This window comes from Nipponia nippon, unplaced genomic scaffold (genome assembly GCF_047370975.1).
Source record: "Nipponia nippon isolate SJK-2023a ecotype South Korea unplaced genomic scaffold, ASM4737097v1 scaffold_4, whole genome shotgun sequence".
Taxonomy (NCBI): Eukaryota; Metazoa; Chordata; class Aves; order Pelecaniformes; family Threskiornithidae; genus Nipponia; species Nipponia nippon.
This window is the reverse complement of record NW_028262358.1, coordinates 96,734,829-96,752,860: the sequence shown is the minus strand read 5'-3', so window position 1 is coordinate 96,752,860 and position 18,032 is coordinate 96,734,829. Positions and strand designations below refer to the sequence as shown.

Sequence of the window (18,032 nt, the reverse complement as noted above, 5' to 3'; positions counted from 1 at the left end):
ATGCACTTTCTTTGGTATCTGCCAGTGCAGTGCTAACAACTAGCTGGTTCCTTCATTGTTCAATTCAGTTCCGTAGTATACCTCTGCCAACAGGCAGATTGTCAGTAAGAACTGTCTAAATTTAGTCTCCTTGCTCTGATGTCTTTTAGGGCTTGGGACAATAAGCAGAATTTTTGGAAGTGTGAATGCTGAGTTTCATTTGTGTTTGCCACATGTGAACTGGTATGAGATGCACTGTTACGGACCAGTAAGAGTTAAATTATTTCAATCACTTGGCACATTTTGGCTGGCTCCATTAAATGGACCACTGATTTTCTAGTGGGCACAAAACCAGACAAACATATGGAGAACATTTATAGGCAATCAGTACACTTACACATAATTTGAGCATCTCAGCTGACTAATGAGGGACAGACTTAAAGCCAGAGATTTCCAAGCTGTTGTCCGTACTGAGATCACAAACTGCTGTTTCAGAAGACTTGTCCTTTATGAATCTATTGGCCCAAGTAACTTAAAAATGACCATGTGTTCATATGTTTCTCAGGGTCCATAAAGTTCAGACTCATTAGTGTTTTAGTTTAGATCAGGACTATGCTTTTGACATGAATTTCTCAATAGTCCTCACTTAACTGTGCTTTGCCTCACATCACACAGTGGTCTCAGTGCACACAAACCAGATTACTGTTGAAAGAAATTGAACCAGAAGATGTGCTTCAAGAGCACACCTAATGCTCTCCAACTAGTAATGAGTTGTGAAGAAGATAATCTATGGATAATATTCTGGACTTTTTTTTTTTTTTTTTTTTTTTTCATAAAGAAGGTAAAAGATTTGCTTGGCAAGGGGTAATATACATCAAGTATCTGCCACTACACAAAAAGCTGATCCTGAAATTAAAATATACTTGGCTGGTGGAGCTCTGAAGTCAACAACAATTTTTCTGTCAGCTACAGTGGGAGCAGAGCAAGGCCAGGGCTCACTGCAAATATACATGGCATCTGCTCACGTTTAAGAGGTAAAAAAACCTACTATATGGATGACAGAAAATGGTTTCCGTACCAAAACCCATCCATGTAATGATTTGGATCCATTACATTTATTTTGTATAAAAATGTATGCTAAAATGAAAATGCAAGAGTTGCTAAATCATATACACTCAAAACTTAGGAAATGCCAGAACTAATTTTTTTTAATGATTTATTAGATTTAGCCCCTCTTCACCTAAATACCATGAAAGTGTCTTTACCTACATGGATTAAATAATTTTCCATCACTTCATTCAGTGCATAAGGGAGCATGAGGAAACTTGTCTGCTCTAGAGGTGCAGTAACAGGAAATATGTTTGTTTCTGTTCACTTGTACTTAGAATAAAGAAGGAAACCAGGAAAGAAGAGTTAGTTTCATGGGTTCAGTTGAATGTTGCCCTAAGGAAATTAAAATAAATCATACTTTAGCTGAAGTTGGTTTAGCGTAGCAAGTATCTTTTATACATAGAAATAAATTCCTCCTTTTATTTTTTTCTGAATTTTCAGCTTAAGGTGTGATTTTCAGAACTGCTGAACACTCAGCACCTGCAACTGAAGCCAATAGAATATGTGTTTTAAATTAAAAAGTAAATATTTGCAAGATACTTAACTTCTTTGATAACAAATGTCACAAAAATACATCATGAGAAAATGAGCAATGATGTTCTCAGAATAGGGTGTAGATGAGGCTTAGAAATTCCTACCCAGAATCATCTGGCTTGACTTTAGAGACAATGACTTATTGCAATAAAAATTGGGGTGTGAAATTACTGTCTGAGAGCTTCTTTTCAGTAATTGTCCTGATGCTCAGACTTATCCCACAGTAAATGGATTAGTTCGTCATCCTTTTACTGAAAAATAAATTTAATTCTTGTGTGCTGTATGGTAAAGACATGTATGTGGGCAGTTTTCAAAGACTGATTGATGACCTATAAATTTCACCATTTAACTTATTTCAGAGTAATTTCCTTGTGGACCCATACCCTTCTGTGACCTTCTGCTCTATAAATCTACTAAATACAGACAATTTACAGTATCCCCTTCTCTGCAGCTAAATCCTCTTGTGTAGAATTCTCTTCCTTGTGAGTCAAGCAATCTCTATAGTCCCAAGTCTCTATAATACCACTGCCAGTCTTTTAATGTTTTCGAAGATACAAACACTTCATATCCTGCCTCAAACAAAATGTTAGTCTCTATATCATGTAAAAATTGAATTTAGGGTTATGCTTTCCACAAACAGGCCACAGTTTTCCAGCCTGTTCCTTATGTTGTGAACTTCTTTCCCTGCTGTTGCTGATTTTCTCTGTCCAGCCTCCTCGCTGCTGGCAGAACTTACAGCACACCATCTGGGACCACCTTCCTGTATCTTTATCGCATTGATTTGCCATCTGTTCACAAGTCTCATTGGAAAGCCCATCTTTAACTTCCTCTTAATCTTCCTTTCCTCCACTTTGTAATGGTTTTATTCAGTTCTGTAGAGTATTTCAAATTCAGTTTATGAAAAAGACGATAAAAGGCTTTCACTCCTATGGTATTTACTGACATTGTTGGTTAAAGCTAAGAATTTTAATATATGTCTGCAATTTTTTTCAAAAAAACAAATTAAAGCATTTAAAAAAAATGTAATAAATAAATAAATGGAAAGTTGATGCTTGTTTGCTGAGTTCAACGTTCAATTAGCTGAGTAAGGCATAAGACATCATAATCACTTTATCCAAGCAATGTATAATTCCATGGATCAATATTAAGGACATTATCCTAAGGCAGTAAAACAATAGTAAATTTTGTGCATTCAGATGTCTTTGACTCAAATGGACTTATTAGAGCATAATGGAGTACACCTCATAATGACTAAGTTTTCAGTCTGTGTACTGCTACATCCACTAGCTCTGTAGTACAAGGCAGAGGAGGGAGTTATTTCACTAGATCTTAAAAAACTTTTGTTGAAGGACTATGAAGACACTGTTCATTTTTTTAACTAAATATAGGTGTAACGTGAAATATATCAGGGGTGGCAAGTCAGATCTTCAGGGAAGCACAGTGAGTTGTATTAGCAGTAGTACTTTGCAGAAGTACTGCTGCGGTTGCTAGTTTCTTAAGTGAACTCCAGCTGCTGTATAGCTCTTTTCTCAGATCCGTAATTGGTAATCTGAAACTGATTTGTCAAACAGCACATTCACAATTTCAGCACGTGGATTCTCTCAGTGAAGTCAATGCATAAGTTTAAGTCACGTACAACTCAAGTTGAATTTATGTGACCTGGGAACTGTTAAGAGCTTATTGCTGGTTATGTACTGTATGTCATTCATGGTATGTGGTCTGACCTTTAGTTAAACCAAGGTACTCTTTCAGACCAATTTCAGTGGCAGAGCTTGTTTGCTTTATTGAGACCTTAGAGAATTTCCACTCCCACAGAAATCTGGAAATTTTTCATTGGTACAGGCCTATCTAGTCTTTATTCTCATTTCAAGTGTCAGACCACCTGCTATCATCAGCTAGGAGGAAGAGCCTCCTGAAGCTCAGTTACTTCATCATGCCTTGCGTGTCTCTCGATGTTCTAAAATAAATTATAAGTTTTGGACATGATTCTTTTTCTTCTCCCTGTTTAGCAGAAAGTACAGGAGATTCTGTTTTAAATGGAAATTAAGGGTGGATGACAAATTTAGGAAATCATCTTAGGTTAGTCCAAAGACCTGACTAATTTATTTTTGGGTAATATAAATTGTTAACAGTTAACTACCACTTTGTATCTTAGTTCTCAATGCCAGAGTTCCTTCTAATTAATCCTCCTTTCACAATTTATGTAATGAGCTAACCTACTTGTGGGTTATGCTCTTGAAATATGGTCTGTGGAGTAGACCTCCTGTCAACTCTGAATATTTTTTCTGTAAAAAAAAAAATTTAATAGTACTGTCTCTCCATCCTTCACATAAACCTTCCCTACAACACAAAATGTAAGTTCCTAAAAGACCTGAATGACTGAATTTCACCTTGTTATGACTCCTTTTTTTCTGCCACTTTAAAAACAGAAACCAAACAAGTAATCATTGCTTCTTTAGATTCAAATTGACAGTATCTTCTGTTATTGTATTGGAGAGCTCATTTCCATAACATTACATTTTATTGAAAGGGAAATAACTGTTTTAAATCAAGTAGTGATAGAGAGGATATGGGAGTGCAATAAAAGCACTGTTACACAACTATAACTTTACCTACAGTTTATATTTTTTAATTTACTATGTGATAAGTACATAGAAATAATAGCTTCCAGAAACAAAGCTCTGAAGAAGCATCTATTACAATTTGCTGCATGGATATACATATACACTAAAGTGACAGGATTTGCATTATATTTTGACATACAGAACAGTACAAGCAAAAACTGAAGTCAGAGCTACTGTGAAGCTACTATTACATTTTTTTTTTAATGCAAATACCCCCAAATAATGTTTTATGTTATATACACTACATGCTCCATCTGATCTTATAAAAATTACGAGGGACAACATCTCAACTTTACACAATACATTGAATTAATTATTTTAACTTTTTTTAGAAGAATTTGCAAATTACTCTGTATAAACCCTGCCTTACCATAAGCACAGACAGAGGCTAATATTCCAAAGGGTTTTTTTTTTACTTACTGTTTACTAGCTTTTTTGGTAAAATATTTTACTGTTTATATCTTTCAGTATTATTCTATTTTTATTCATTACTTATACAGCGAGTGCAGAAATCTTCACCCCTTTTCCTCAGTTACTGAGGACTGCAACTCGTTCTTTTACAGTGATAACACTACAGCCTTTCAACCATTCTCATATTCTCTCATGCTATTATTTTGATCTATCAGTTTGACTGAACAATTGAATTATTTCTACATGCATGTAAATCCAAGATTTCACACCAGTTTACAAAGGACTGGCAAAATGTTTCTTACTACAGTGAAAACTATTACTTACTTAGACCTTTATCAGGAATGTTTAATAATTAACACACACACAAAAAAAAGAAGATAATTGATTTATGAAGGGCAACTAGTGTCAGACCAACCTTCCCAGCACCAATCTCCTTTTTCAATATCTTAAGTTTTTTATAGTCAGGCTACAAAACAAGACAACAATTCTGTTTGAGCTGACCAATGATTGAGAATATATAGCATAGGCATCTGTGCTAATAGTACTAGAAGTATTACCAGCTTTTAATTTTTGCTGGCCTGTGCAACCTCATGAAGGAAGTATCTACTCTAATTGGTTCCTCTTACTCATATCTCAGATTAGTTGCAATAGGTAAAATTACTTGTTCTTCCATGATACTTTTATAGAAAAGCACTTTATAATTTGTCACATATTGTTTACGGTAGATGGCAGTTGATATGTTGGTAAGATGACTTTTCTATTTTTTAAAAATCATCTGTTAATTCTGTATGTCTGGTTGTCACTTTTAACAGTTTTCTTAACATTGCATGTGACTAATGTAATGCCCAGCCATCTCACTATATGAACAAATTTGGGACCTGAATAAACAATAGATGTCCCAAATTTTATCTGAGCAACTCAGACATAATGTTTTTTGAGTCCTCAGTTATAACCATTTGCCCTTACATTTTGGCATACAGGCTCAGAGCACTCTACTGTTAGAATCTTGAGAATACAGTTGCTGTGTTCCTGCTTGTCTCTATAGTTAGTTAAGCAAAACACTTTGAGTTTTTGTCCTTTTTGCTGCTGCTCACTGTGTCTTACATTAGCATTCGGAATACTTTTTGGGTGGGAATTTTATGGTATTGAGAATATTTATCATAGAGAATCCTTAAAATTATGAATATGCCACTCAGAAAGAAAGACTAATCCCTTATGGTGTAGTAGTACATGTTAGAGTCATTTAGAAGATTTGATTGTATCAGAATGAAGGGGACCACATCCCTGGTGGGACTGGCCAACATAAACACCTTACATAAATATTCTACAGACAGATTTTACAAACCAGACCTTTTAAAACATCAGGAGCTGCATCACAAACCCAACTTTTGTGATTTCCTGCTGTCAAGTTTAACCAACCTCCTGTTGTAGAATTCTATTCTGTAGCAGGTCTGGCTGTTATGGAGTTAATTTTCCTCATAGCAGCCCATATGGTGCTACATTTTGGATTTGTGACCAAAACAGTGTTGATAAGACACCAACATTTAGGCATTGCTGAACAGTACTTACACAGCATCAAAGCCTTTTCTTTTTCCCACTCTGCCCCCTCAGTGAGTAGGCTGGGGGTGCCCAAGAAGCTAGGAGGGGATGCAGTCAGGACAGCTGACCCAAACTGACCAAAGAGATATTCCATGCTATGTAACATCATGCTCAGTAATAAGAACAGAGGGGAGGTGGGTTTTGGGAAGGTGGCCATTGCTTGAAAACTGGCTGGTCATTGGTGTACACGTGGAAGGTGGCAAGTGATTGCCTTTGCATCACTTGATTTTTAAACTGTCTCAACCCACCAGTTTTCTCGCTTTTGCTCTTCCTATTCTCTCCCCAGTCCCATGGAGAAGATAGATAGACTGAGTGGCTGTGTGGTGCTTAGCTGACAGCTGGGGTCAACCCATCACATGAGCATCATTGTTTGTGCCCATTTTTGCTGACGCATTGTTAACACAGTTATCTAGTTTTAAGGCTCCATATTATACCACGTTACCAACACCGAAGAGGAAGAATACGTCTTTGAAGAAGAATATGCAACTGTCATTTTGGCAATGCTAATTGTCTCAGTTTCACCTAGACAAATGCATCAAAGGTATTTCAGCTGTTGGACTGTAGAATGGAACTTTTATTAGCATAGGGGTAGCCAATTAATTATTCCTGAGCCACCAGAGGGTCTAATATGACTGACAGTGGCTTGTGCTGGTATATAGTAGCTCTTGGGTGACTTGAATTCTCAGGTGCCGTAGAAAATTGGAGCCTCCTTAAGCTGACGTAGTTGTGTCATACAGCTGTATTCTTCATCCATCCTAATCTCATCCCACGGCCCAATTGCTTAATGCCACCTACTGCCTGGAGAGCCAAGGTAAAGGCTATGAAGTATATGTTGCAATTAGGGTGTGTATTTGAATTCTTTTTCACATTAAGATCTTTGATCCTTGACTTTTATAATAAAGTTATTGTAATATATCTTTGGAAGAAATTTGTATTTGATGGATAAATTATGGAACCCCTGAGATCTCCATCTGTTTTTAAGTCTTCCTTGATTATGCCTTAGTTGTTCCCAATCCCTCAGTTTATTACCTTTTAGAGGAGGAGGAGGAGACCCTTTAAATGTTAAAAATTCATTCTCTAGGGAATTTTTACCTCAATATCTGTTCTTTTACAGCTGCTCTGGCTGAAGAAGAGGAGGGAATGGGTCTTCTTCCATTCTTATGAATATATATACATTAATTCATTAATCCTCTTTGCATCCGTCACTGAGGAATCTTGGTGTATAAAATGACATCATTTGATGTGGAAAAAATTCAGTACTCTTTGATACTGAATACAATAAGAAGCACATTGTATGTGGAATAATATAGTCGCATACAAACTGAATAATGCAATCACTTAGTGAGCGAGTCTTTTTTGTCCCTTTCTGGATTCAAATTAAAAGATGATCCACATGAAAGTTATTTCAGAAATTTATATCAGAAATTTTAGTTTAAGTAAATACACTATAGAATAGAATAGAGAAGGAGAAAGTAGAAATATTGAATACCAATGCATTATTATTGCTATAGCAAAATAAAACTATTAGCAAATCCTTATTTCTTGTCTTAAAAATATGCTGATACTAACTTTTCAATTTAGCAGAGCCCATTCTGTATTCATTTTCCTTTTTTTGGAGCACAAAATTACGTTACTATGAAAAATGCCAAAGAACAATCTTCTAATGACACAAAATACTGAAGATATTTTTATCTGTGCATTTACTAACATCAAAATGAACACTTTAATATGAATGCTTACGGTAATGTTGACAACATAGGTGGAGTATGTTGAGCAAGCCATTGAGGTCTGAAAAAGGTCAAATTAAAGGTCTAAAATGACACCTTGCCATTAAGTTTCTACAGTATTTATTTTCTGTAGTTAGTAACTGAATCCACATAGGTTAGATTTTTTTAATGTCAGGCTTTCTCTGAAACAATGACTCTGCATGGATCTTACTGATTTGCTGTGTCACAGTCCATTTAAAACAAAATAGTATAGGTCTGTGACAAAGAAGATGAGAAATGTATAGGTACTGCAGGACAAAAATAAACACAAATGAATCAAGAAAACAAAAGCATAAAAGGCATATGAAGAAAAATCTAAAACAGTATTAAAAATTGCAGTGAGCTACCATTCTTTGTCAGGTTTAATTTTGCCCAAATTAAAAAGTCCCCTTGGATCAATATTACAACTCATTCAGTGAAGCTTAGCAGACATTCTTGGTGGAACAATATGTTTATTTTATAAAGAACTCATAATTTTGTCCATTTCTGATATCTTATTTTTTGCAGAAGGATGTTGTTTAAACTTTTGCATATACAACTCCATTTTATCAGTCTCAGTTAAAGCATCAACTGCAGTGAGGAATAATACCTGGAATGTCTACATATACAACACAATCTCATGTAGGATAGGACAGTACATGCCTTGTGAGTATAAAATTTATTTCTGGAATGCTCTCTAACCTGATTTTAAGATGGCAGTATGTGTCCACTATGACAGCTTGAAATATTAATTGCAGTCTACTAGTAAAAAAATATGCATTTGCAATAGCATCCAAAGACAAGAACAAAAACGTCACAAGCTCTGTGGTCTCCTTATCAAGCATTTAATTTTGTCCAAGGCATCTACTAGTTCTTGAAGCACATTGACAAGAAAATTTATAAAATACATAAAGTATTCTGACTATGTAAAGAAGAAACAACTCTAAAAATCAGAGTAGAGGATTTGAGAAAATTCTCTTGAAGCATGTAACTTCTGTTCCAGTTTAGGAAATAGTGATAGCTGTGAGTTGCCACCAGGATTTGTCAGAAAGAAGTGCAATTTCTTTATGTATATAAAAAAAAAAAAGGCAAAACAACAAAAGACCAACCTAACAAAACCCCAGAAACTCACACACTCCTCACACACTTCTGGGATTCTGGGATGGGTTTCAGCTGGAAATGCAGACACCTAAACATGGGTGTCTGCTTCAGCACTAATGCAGCCTAGCTACATAGTCAGTGGTAACTACAGGGTTGTTCAGTTCCCCCAAAGTGGACATCTACAATATGGGCAGCTGAATCACTCTCTGGGTTGTGCTGATTGCATCAGCAAGGATTCTAGCACCTTTGGTGGGTGCTTAGATGCTTAGCTCATGCCATATATAGACACCTACATTTAGGCGTCTTAATATTAATCTGAATTCTATACCTTGCTTTAACATTTTATTAGTTTAATGTTCTCACAAACATGCTAGGAGAAATTAGAAGAAGGAAAAAAAAGCCAAACCATCTGGTTGGTTGGTTGTTATTTTTTTTAACCACCCCAAATTTCTCTGACAGTCTGAATGTTTCTTGCAGACAGTATCCATACTGTATAGTCTTAGTGTCCCTATTGAGTACATGGAAAACAAATTGGTTCCTGACAGATTCCTGGAGGGAGTGACACAGAACATGGGCCACCTCTGATGCCAAAGTTTACACAATGTGAATGTCTGTCTTCTCCTTTCCTCCCATGAAGGAATCAGTTGATAAAATGCTTTTATTTCTGAGAAGAAAGAAGTTATTTTTAACACTTTTCATGTTTCAGAAACTAATATAGCTGAAGAATTTTCTAAATAAATGCTGAAGTACTTAAAGTAAAGCCATTTTTGGGGGTAAGATACTTTTTAAGCCCCTTTGAAGCCAATGTCATCGGTGTAAATGAGTATACCTGTCACTTATAATGAGGCCATAAACACACCTAGTTGAAAATATTTCACTCCTTTTGAATTCCCCAAATAACCATGTTGACTCAATAACTGCCTTTAAATGATAAAAACATTTGTCTTTCTCACTGCCTATATCATTACAAATAAAGAAAAAAACAGTGACTGGAAAGCACGACTATAAAACTCTTGACAGGTATATGGATTAAGTGGAGGATTAGAACTCACAATAGTATTGCTTTAGATTTCAGGAAAAAAACTTAACAATCATCTTAATTAAAGAATATTCTATACTAACCAGATGTAGATCAACACATGTAGAATTGTGTTCACAAGCATTGATTATGCAGTCATCAATGTCCTGGTCACATTTCAGTCCTGCATATCCTGGGTTACACAAACAATAGAAGCCATCGACAACTGTAACAGAGAGAGTATTATAGTGCTAAGTGTTTTAGAATAACAACTGAATGTAGTAAAATTAAGTCAGTTACACTTACAACTACTAGCTGGAAAAGATTTGGACTGGCTTTACCTAAAAGGTGTGGACATGTTAAAAAATGGAAATAAATGAAATGCAATATCTCAAAACACCTTTTTAATATGAAAGCAGATTAATGTACTGCATTTTACTTAAACAATTGAAATGTTTTGACATAAGAATTATAAATCAATGACCTATTACTAGCTTCTGAAAAAGTGAAGGCATAAGCTAAGGAGTAATCTTCCATCACAAAACTGTACACAAAGTACATAAGATTTTATCTTTGATATTGTGCCTAAATGCGATGGGGCAGTTAAACATTGTTTGGTTTGTTGGGATTTTTTTTTGGTAAGGAATGTCTCATGTTATACCACTATATTAAAGGAACACTTGCTTGAGTTGAATTTGGCAGCTCAACCTATGATGCATTTCCATGCTTCATTTGAATTTTAACAAGCTAATGATAAGAATCCTCTCCCTTTATCATCATTAGCGATCCACACGGAGAGGAATCTTTAGAGTGCTGCGTCCATTTAAGGAGCTCGTGACAGCAATAATTGCACTTCTTTCAGGCCTGCATTTATTCTAACCTCAAAGAGGTCCCTGGATTCTTCATTATTGCTGAGATTTACCATGGAATCTATTCTGCCATTGTGTCTGTACACATAGCTGCTATTGTATTCATTAAATGCTTTAAGTCCTTCAGAGCAGGAGCATTATTCATCTGCTAAGAGCTTCCTAGCTTCCTCAGGATTCCAGCTTTCTGCAGCCAGTGCACATAGTGCAGAGGAACCGAGACGTCCACATGATACAATTCAAGTCCAGAGGCACCACAAAGACAAGCTATCCCCAAAAGATCTGGCACTTTGTGAGCATGAAGAACTTTACTGCAACTCATCTAAATTCCAGTTCAAAAATATCTCTGAACCAATGTAGAGTGCATAGAAAACATCTGTAAACTTGTTAGGAAATAGTCTTTACTAGATAAAATATGAAGCTTTATTCCCATATATGGGAAGATAGAATTCTTAAAGCTTATTGAAACTGATTTTTTTTTTTTTTTTGAATTAGGAGAGTTTTAGGCAATGATATATTTAGTATTTTGGGACCAGTTCTTTAGGATCTCATCTGAAACCAGTAAGTTGATTAGATCTTCTGCAAATTTGTGTAAAAATTTTGAAATTCAGGAAAATTCTCCAGTCATCATTCTCATTTTAAACAGCATGTGGGGAAACAGGAGAGAGATGTAGCAGAAGACAAACACGGTTGCTTGGTCCTTAAAGTGTGGGACCTATGAAGACAAGTTGAATCAGACAGGCTTGCTTTGTATTAGTCCCTTCAGGGAAGGGTTAATAGTTAGAGGACTATATAACAGTAACTTCAAGGGCGGCTGCCAAATGACAGAACTGAATTCCTCTTAGTAGTGTTAGATGATATAATAAGGGGCAATGGCCAAAAGTTACAGTTTAGGAGATTCAGATGGCATTGGGGGGGGGGGGGGGGGGGACACACGACAACACTGCAACCATAGTGCATCAGTGGAATAGGCTGTCCCAAAGAGTTTGTGGAATTTCTGTCCATCCTTAGAGGCTTTCAAAACTCGGCTAGAAAAAGCCCTGACTTACTTGTTCTAGCACTGTTGATAGTCCAGCTTCATGCAGGTTTGACTACATGACCTCCAGATGTCATTCTGTTTTCCAGCCACCATTATAAGATTCTCTGAAAATTACCACTTTCACTTTTTTTTACCAAGCGTAGAAAATGTCTGATAGGTGGTAATAGCCCCATAAAACTTTCGAGTAAGTTACCCATACATAATGGGTGCTACTGAACTTGGTCTGCCAATCCAGACAGAATATAGTAGAGTAATTCATCATCAAATTTCTTCTAAAACCTTTAAGTATATCTATCAGTGAAAGAGTAAGTTACACAGTTAGGTGATGGAAGGCGCTTAATAGTAAACAGACACTCCGTTTTGCATCAGTTTGATGTTCAATGCAGTTTTTGGACTCTATAGAATTATGACATGTACTGCCTAACTGCTCCATGAGCTCCTTTTCAGCACCTGAATATTCTCTCATCAAATGCACAATGTAAGATGTGTTTGGCTAATTTAGGTATCAAAGGAGACAGCACAAATCTCATTAAAATTTCTCATTAGCTGCAATTCTGACCCCCTGAACACACAAACCCCAGTGCCAGCAGTTGAGACATTTTGGCAAAAATAATCCTCCTGGTACTGCCTGTGGAGCTTCAGACAAGCTAAATTTCAGTAAATTATCCACTGTTCTCCCCAGAGCAGCTCAGTAGCTACAGACGCTTCAACAGAAAGACTACTCTACATTAAAGTGAGTAACCAGACTGAACTCACTGTCATAGCAGTATCCGTGGAGGCAAGGGTTAGAACTGCACTCATTGACATTGATCTCACAACGTGGACCTGCAAAGCCCTTCACACACTGGCACTGGAATCCAAGGGGAAAAACGTCCAAATTCATTTCTTCTATGCACACAGCTCCGTTCTCACAGGGATTGCTGGCCTCACAAGGCCTAAACTCACAGTTCAAACCTGAAAAGGAAAATGGCAAAGCTGTCAGTGTTTAACTAATGAACATATCCCTGCAGCTGCTGCCTATTATGAGCTATATTTTCTTTATATCCCTGGCTAAAATTGAGTTGGAGGGTCTCAGAGGTACATATAGGTATATTACCATGCAGAAACATTTATTTGCTTTGTAGCATTACAAACAAAAAAAGACAATTTTATCTATTAACAATTAAACAAAATTGTTTATATAGTGACATTGCATTTTAAAATCATCATAACTATCTCAATATATTTTATAGTTTTTCTGTTTACCTTTATCCTCTAAAACATGTCAAAGAGTGTATTTGAAAATAATTAATTAATTTTGTTTTGAAGCTTCCTGTTATTTCTTCCTGATATCCTGTTGTCACAGCTACCATATGAGCTGTTTATACATTAACCCATAATCCTGAAGATGAATGAAATGCAAGTAACCTTATATAATTGTTCTGCTTGCAATTTGTGACTACACACAACTTATTTTACCAAAATTATGTATGTATCTAATAATGAGTGACTGCCTCCATCGTTTATAAAAATTCCATACAATGGAAAAACTCACAGTCCCTTTCTACTCTTTCCTTACAAACACTCTAGTGTATAACAGATTATGTATGTTTATCTGGACTAATCAAGGAACTGTGTGATGGTGATCTTGGATCATCTAAATCTTTAATTTGCAATCAATAGATCAAAAAAGATTAAAAGGCCCTTTAAAGTGAGTCTTAGTTTGTTAGTACATAAGCAAGACTGATTCATGTTTTCCAGTAGTGAAACTCTAAATGATGAGGGCAGAGAGAACAGAGATCAAATAGGTTTGGGTTTGTAAAGCTGCCTCCTTTTCTCTCAGTGTTGCTGAAGGCAAGTCTGTTCTTTCAGGCTTAGTTTCAGACAGAACTCGGTGGCTTTCGAGGCTGCAACAAACTGTGCACATGCCCTTCTGAGTCCCTTTGAAGCTCATCTGCCTTTTTGTGACTGCTGAGGCTGGGCTGTGCCTATGCCATGCTTTCTGGCGGAGCTGCCCAGGGTTTGCTGTACTGCAGGCCCTCTGCCCACTTGCCCAGCGTCCTTGCCCCAGCTCTGGTTGCCCAGCCATTCCTTCCTGGAGCAGCTTCTCACTGCCCCAACAACCTCCCTCTTCCTTAGACAGGCTGTAACCTTAACCCAGGGACGGGCAATGTCACACTGCAACATAAAGCACCTGGGTAGTCATGTGGAAAATCAAATCCATACAGTTATGTTCTGGTGGGTTGACCTTGGTGGGCTGCCAGATGCCCACCTGTTAAAATCTTGTATATAAATAACTGTTAGCTTACACCAATGGTGTGCTGGCTTGTACCATGCACCCGTATCTCCGCATTTACATAATAAAGGAAAATACCTCAACTCTGTGTGTAAACTGGGCAATGCACACCAGGTAACAGACCCAAGCTTTTGGGACAACACACCCAGCCACGCTCTCACTCCCTCTCAACAGGGCAGGTGGAAAAAATAAGATAGAAATCCTTGTGGGTCAAGATAAAGATAGGGACATCACTTACCAATTACTGTCACGGACAAAACAGACTTGAGGAAAACTGATCAAATTCATTGCCAATTAAGAATAGAATAGGAGAGGATGATGAGAAACAAACACAAAACTAAAACCACCTTCCTCCATCCCCATCTTCTTCCTCGGCTCAACTTCACTCCTTCACTCCAGAATCCTCTACCTCCTTCCCACCCCTGAGAAGCACAGGGGGATGGGAAATGGGGGTTGTGGTCAGTCCATAACAGTTCTTCTCCTCACACTTTTCCCCTGTCCCAGTGCAGACCCGCCATGGGCCACAGCTCCTGCCAAGAGCCTGCTCCACCATAGTCTTCTCCAGAGGCTGCAGGGGAATTTCTGCTCTGGTGCCTGGACCACCTCCTCCCTGCTCCTCCTTCTGTCACCTCGGTGCTCGCAGGGCTGTTTCTCACACTTTTTTCCTCACTCCTCAGTGCCTGTGCAGCATTTTGCCCTTTCTTTAAATATGGTTTCCCCAAGGTGCCACCATCTCAGCTGCAGGGCTCAGCCGTGCCCTGTGGCGGGTTGGCTGGAGCTGGCTGGAACCGGCTGTGTCTGGCACGGGGCAGCCCCAGCCTCTCCTCACAGAGGTCGCCCTGCAGCCCCCGCTGCCAGCACCTGCACCCAGTAGACGAGGTAAGCCATGTTCTTCAGATGGATAGTAGTACTGAGAATTTTAAATTTCTTTTCAGGCTCAAAATTTCAGACAAGAGTTCCTGACAAAGAATCAACCAGTGTTACAACTCACTTATAGTATATAGCAGCTTTAAGTTTGTAGACCAGTTGCTAACTAACAGAACTGGCAATTCATACAGTTTTTTTTTTATATAATTTTGGGGAAACTGAATCAGTTAAGTGGTTAGCTTATTCTGGAGGAATATATTGAATATTTTATTATGGTTTCAGAAGAACAAGCCTTTAACTACAGCATATTGGTTGAGATCAAGATACAGTGCCACTTAGTGCCATTCTGTGACCTGTTTGAAAGCTTAAAATTCCTTAAATTTGTAAGATATGGTGAAAGGATGAAAAACACTCATTGGATAACTTCAATATTAAGGTGTCCATGAGACTGAATGTTATTTAACTTTAACTTGGGAAATGTACTTTTATATTTACTGAGATATGTTGTCAGTAAAATGGTTTGGGCTCTGCTATAAAAGGGGATGTTCAGGCACACAGTTATACACTTAGTATTGGCTGCAGTCAGCTGAACCTGCATATCTCCTTCTTTGCTTGTACTGTCATTATAGACAAAATTTTGTTGGCCTGTTCCACATTAGCTGCCTTACTTTGTTTTACTGTTAATCACATAGTAGCTGTTGATCACATAGTAGCACACTGGCTATGAGCAGGCCTTCTTCATAATAATGAAACATGCACTGTCCATGTCAGCAGGATTTTAGGCGAGCTGATTCCTTACTGTAAGGCAGAGTCATCTAAGGGCTGAATTCTTAAGGCTTCTAATAGCAAAAGCAACAAGTAGGAACAGAATTGAGGTAAAAAAAAACAACAACCCTTTGACCCCAGTAGTCATGCTGACAGAGGAGAAAAGGAACGGCATAAGTTGTTCCCTGTCTTTATGTCACCAGTGGTCTCCCCAGTGCAGGATGGTCCTGCCATAGGCAGCTGGCACTTTCAGATCTGGAATTCATGAAATTGCATAGCAAAAGAAGCCATATGGCACATTGAGATTCAGCCCTGAAGTTTTCATCTTTATATCACAACAGCTTGACATGGGTGACAACCCTGCTGATTCCTGAAGTGGAATTCACACCCACACGAATAAGCTTAACACATGGCTCACAATGGTAAGTGGAACTGTCAGATGATCCAGTAATGCAGTACTTGTTTTACTTCTGTGTTGATGGAAGAACCTTTAAACAGATTTGCCCATCCTCTCACATGCCAAGTGTTTGTGGGGATAGACATTTCTAGTAGATAAAGCAAAAGTCATACCACGGTGCATCAGTTTTCCCCTACTGTAGTATTCTTCTTCAACGCTAGATAATGCCACTCTTTGGATGAGAGCATAACAGAGTTTTGGTGAACAATTGGAAAATAAAGAGGCAATAAGAAACAGTGAGGACATATGTTCTGAAGGCCACAGATTTATATCATTTACAAATATTTGTCCAGTATAAATAGGACTGTGCACAGTTCTGTCATATGAATGCTAATGAATTTTAAGTTTTTAATCTCAATATCTTGTGGCAAAGTTTCATGAGTTAACTATATATTTCAGAAAAGTATTACCTTCTTATTTTTTTAAACTCTCAATATAATCCCAGACCCCTGGTTTCTATGTGTGTTTTTTTATTTCAAACATTTTGCTCTGCTGATTCAATAACATATTGGGTTTCTTCTGCCTTTTCTTTCTACGCTGTGTGTAGAGAATTGTATCATTGACCAAAGAGTAACTGATCAACTTTTGTCTAGTCTCAGTCCCTCCAAAAAACAGTGATCTTCGAAGAACTATGGATAAAATTATTTTTCTCATTCAGAAATTCATAATTTTTTTAAGCTTCAGCTGTAGATGATTCTTACTATCTCAAACACAATTTCCAAGAAGATTTTTGGAAATATTTGAAATGTAAAGATTCAATGTGAACAGACTCAGAAAGGAAGGTACAGGGGTAACCCGCACTTTCAGGTTCTTCTGTTGCTTTCATAGATTTTAACACATATTGACATATTTATCACCTCAAATCCAATAAGTGATGATAAGGTTTTGGTTTTTTTTTTTTTTTATGAACGCTTGGATAGATGTCTTTCACTGTGTGCTCTGAGAAAAGCAGCCTGAATCTGTTTTCTCTATTAGCTCATATTAAATAATGTCAGGCTGCTGTTAGGTCCCCCTAAAACTCTCTTCTCCAGGATGAACAAGCCCAGCTCTCCCACTGGTGGAAAAACAGCGTGAACGAGGCATTGAGCATCAGACTTTTCCACGTCCTTTGTCAATTCAGCAATGTGATCTTATTTTTCTCCATCTATCTTTGTTACTGATAGACCTATAGAAATCTTTCTTCTTGTCCTTCAGTTGCCTGGATAGTTTTAGCACCAGTTGCCCTTTAGCTTTCCTAATTCTGTTCCTGTGTGACTGGGTGCCTTCTGGATAAGTAGCTCACCATTGCATCTACCTTCTGTGCGCTTCCTTTTTCTTTAAGTTCAGTCAGGAGTTCTCCATTTGTCTATTTTTCTACCACATCTGCTTAAGTTCCTGCACACTGGAAAAAACTGTGCTTTGAGGAAACTGTCCTTCAAGATAAATCAGTTTTCCCTTCAGTGTAGTCTCTAATAGGAGCTTGCCAAGCAGATCCCTGAGCAAACCAAAACCAGCTCACTGAAGTCCAGAATCATTATTCTGCTACTTTAATTTCTCATTTCTCTTTAGGACTATAAACTCTATCGTCTCACTGCCATTGTGGCCAAAGCTGGTTTTGACCTTTATGTCCCAAACCACCTCTTGCTTATTCACAAATAGAGAC

The 18,032-nt window shown here is 37.5% G+C and overlaps 1 protein-coding gene across 1 annotated transcript in view; it reads right to left on the bottom strand.

The window, feature by feature from the left end:
• Positions 1–18,032, bottom strand: part of EYS (EGF-like photoreceptor maintenance factor) — a 923,675-nt gene that overhangs the window by 586,653 nt on the left and 318,990 nt on the right. The window contains exons 20-21 of the mRNA XM_087776394.1: positions 12,783–12,980; positions 10,226–10,347 (exon numbers count right to left, since the gene is read on the bottom strand). Coding sequence (XP_087632520.1) covers positions 10,226–10,347; positions 12,783–12,980 — 320 coding nt within the window. The remainder of the gene's footprint in view (positions 1–10,225; positions 10,348–12,782; positions 12,981–18,032) is intronic.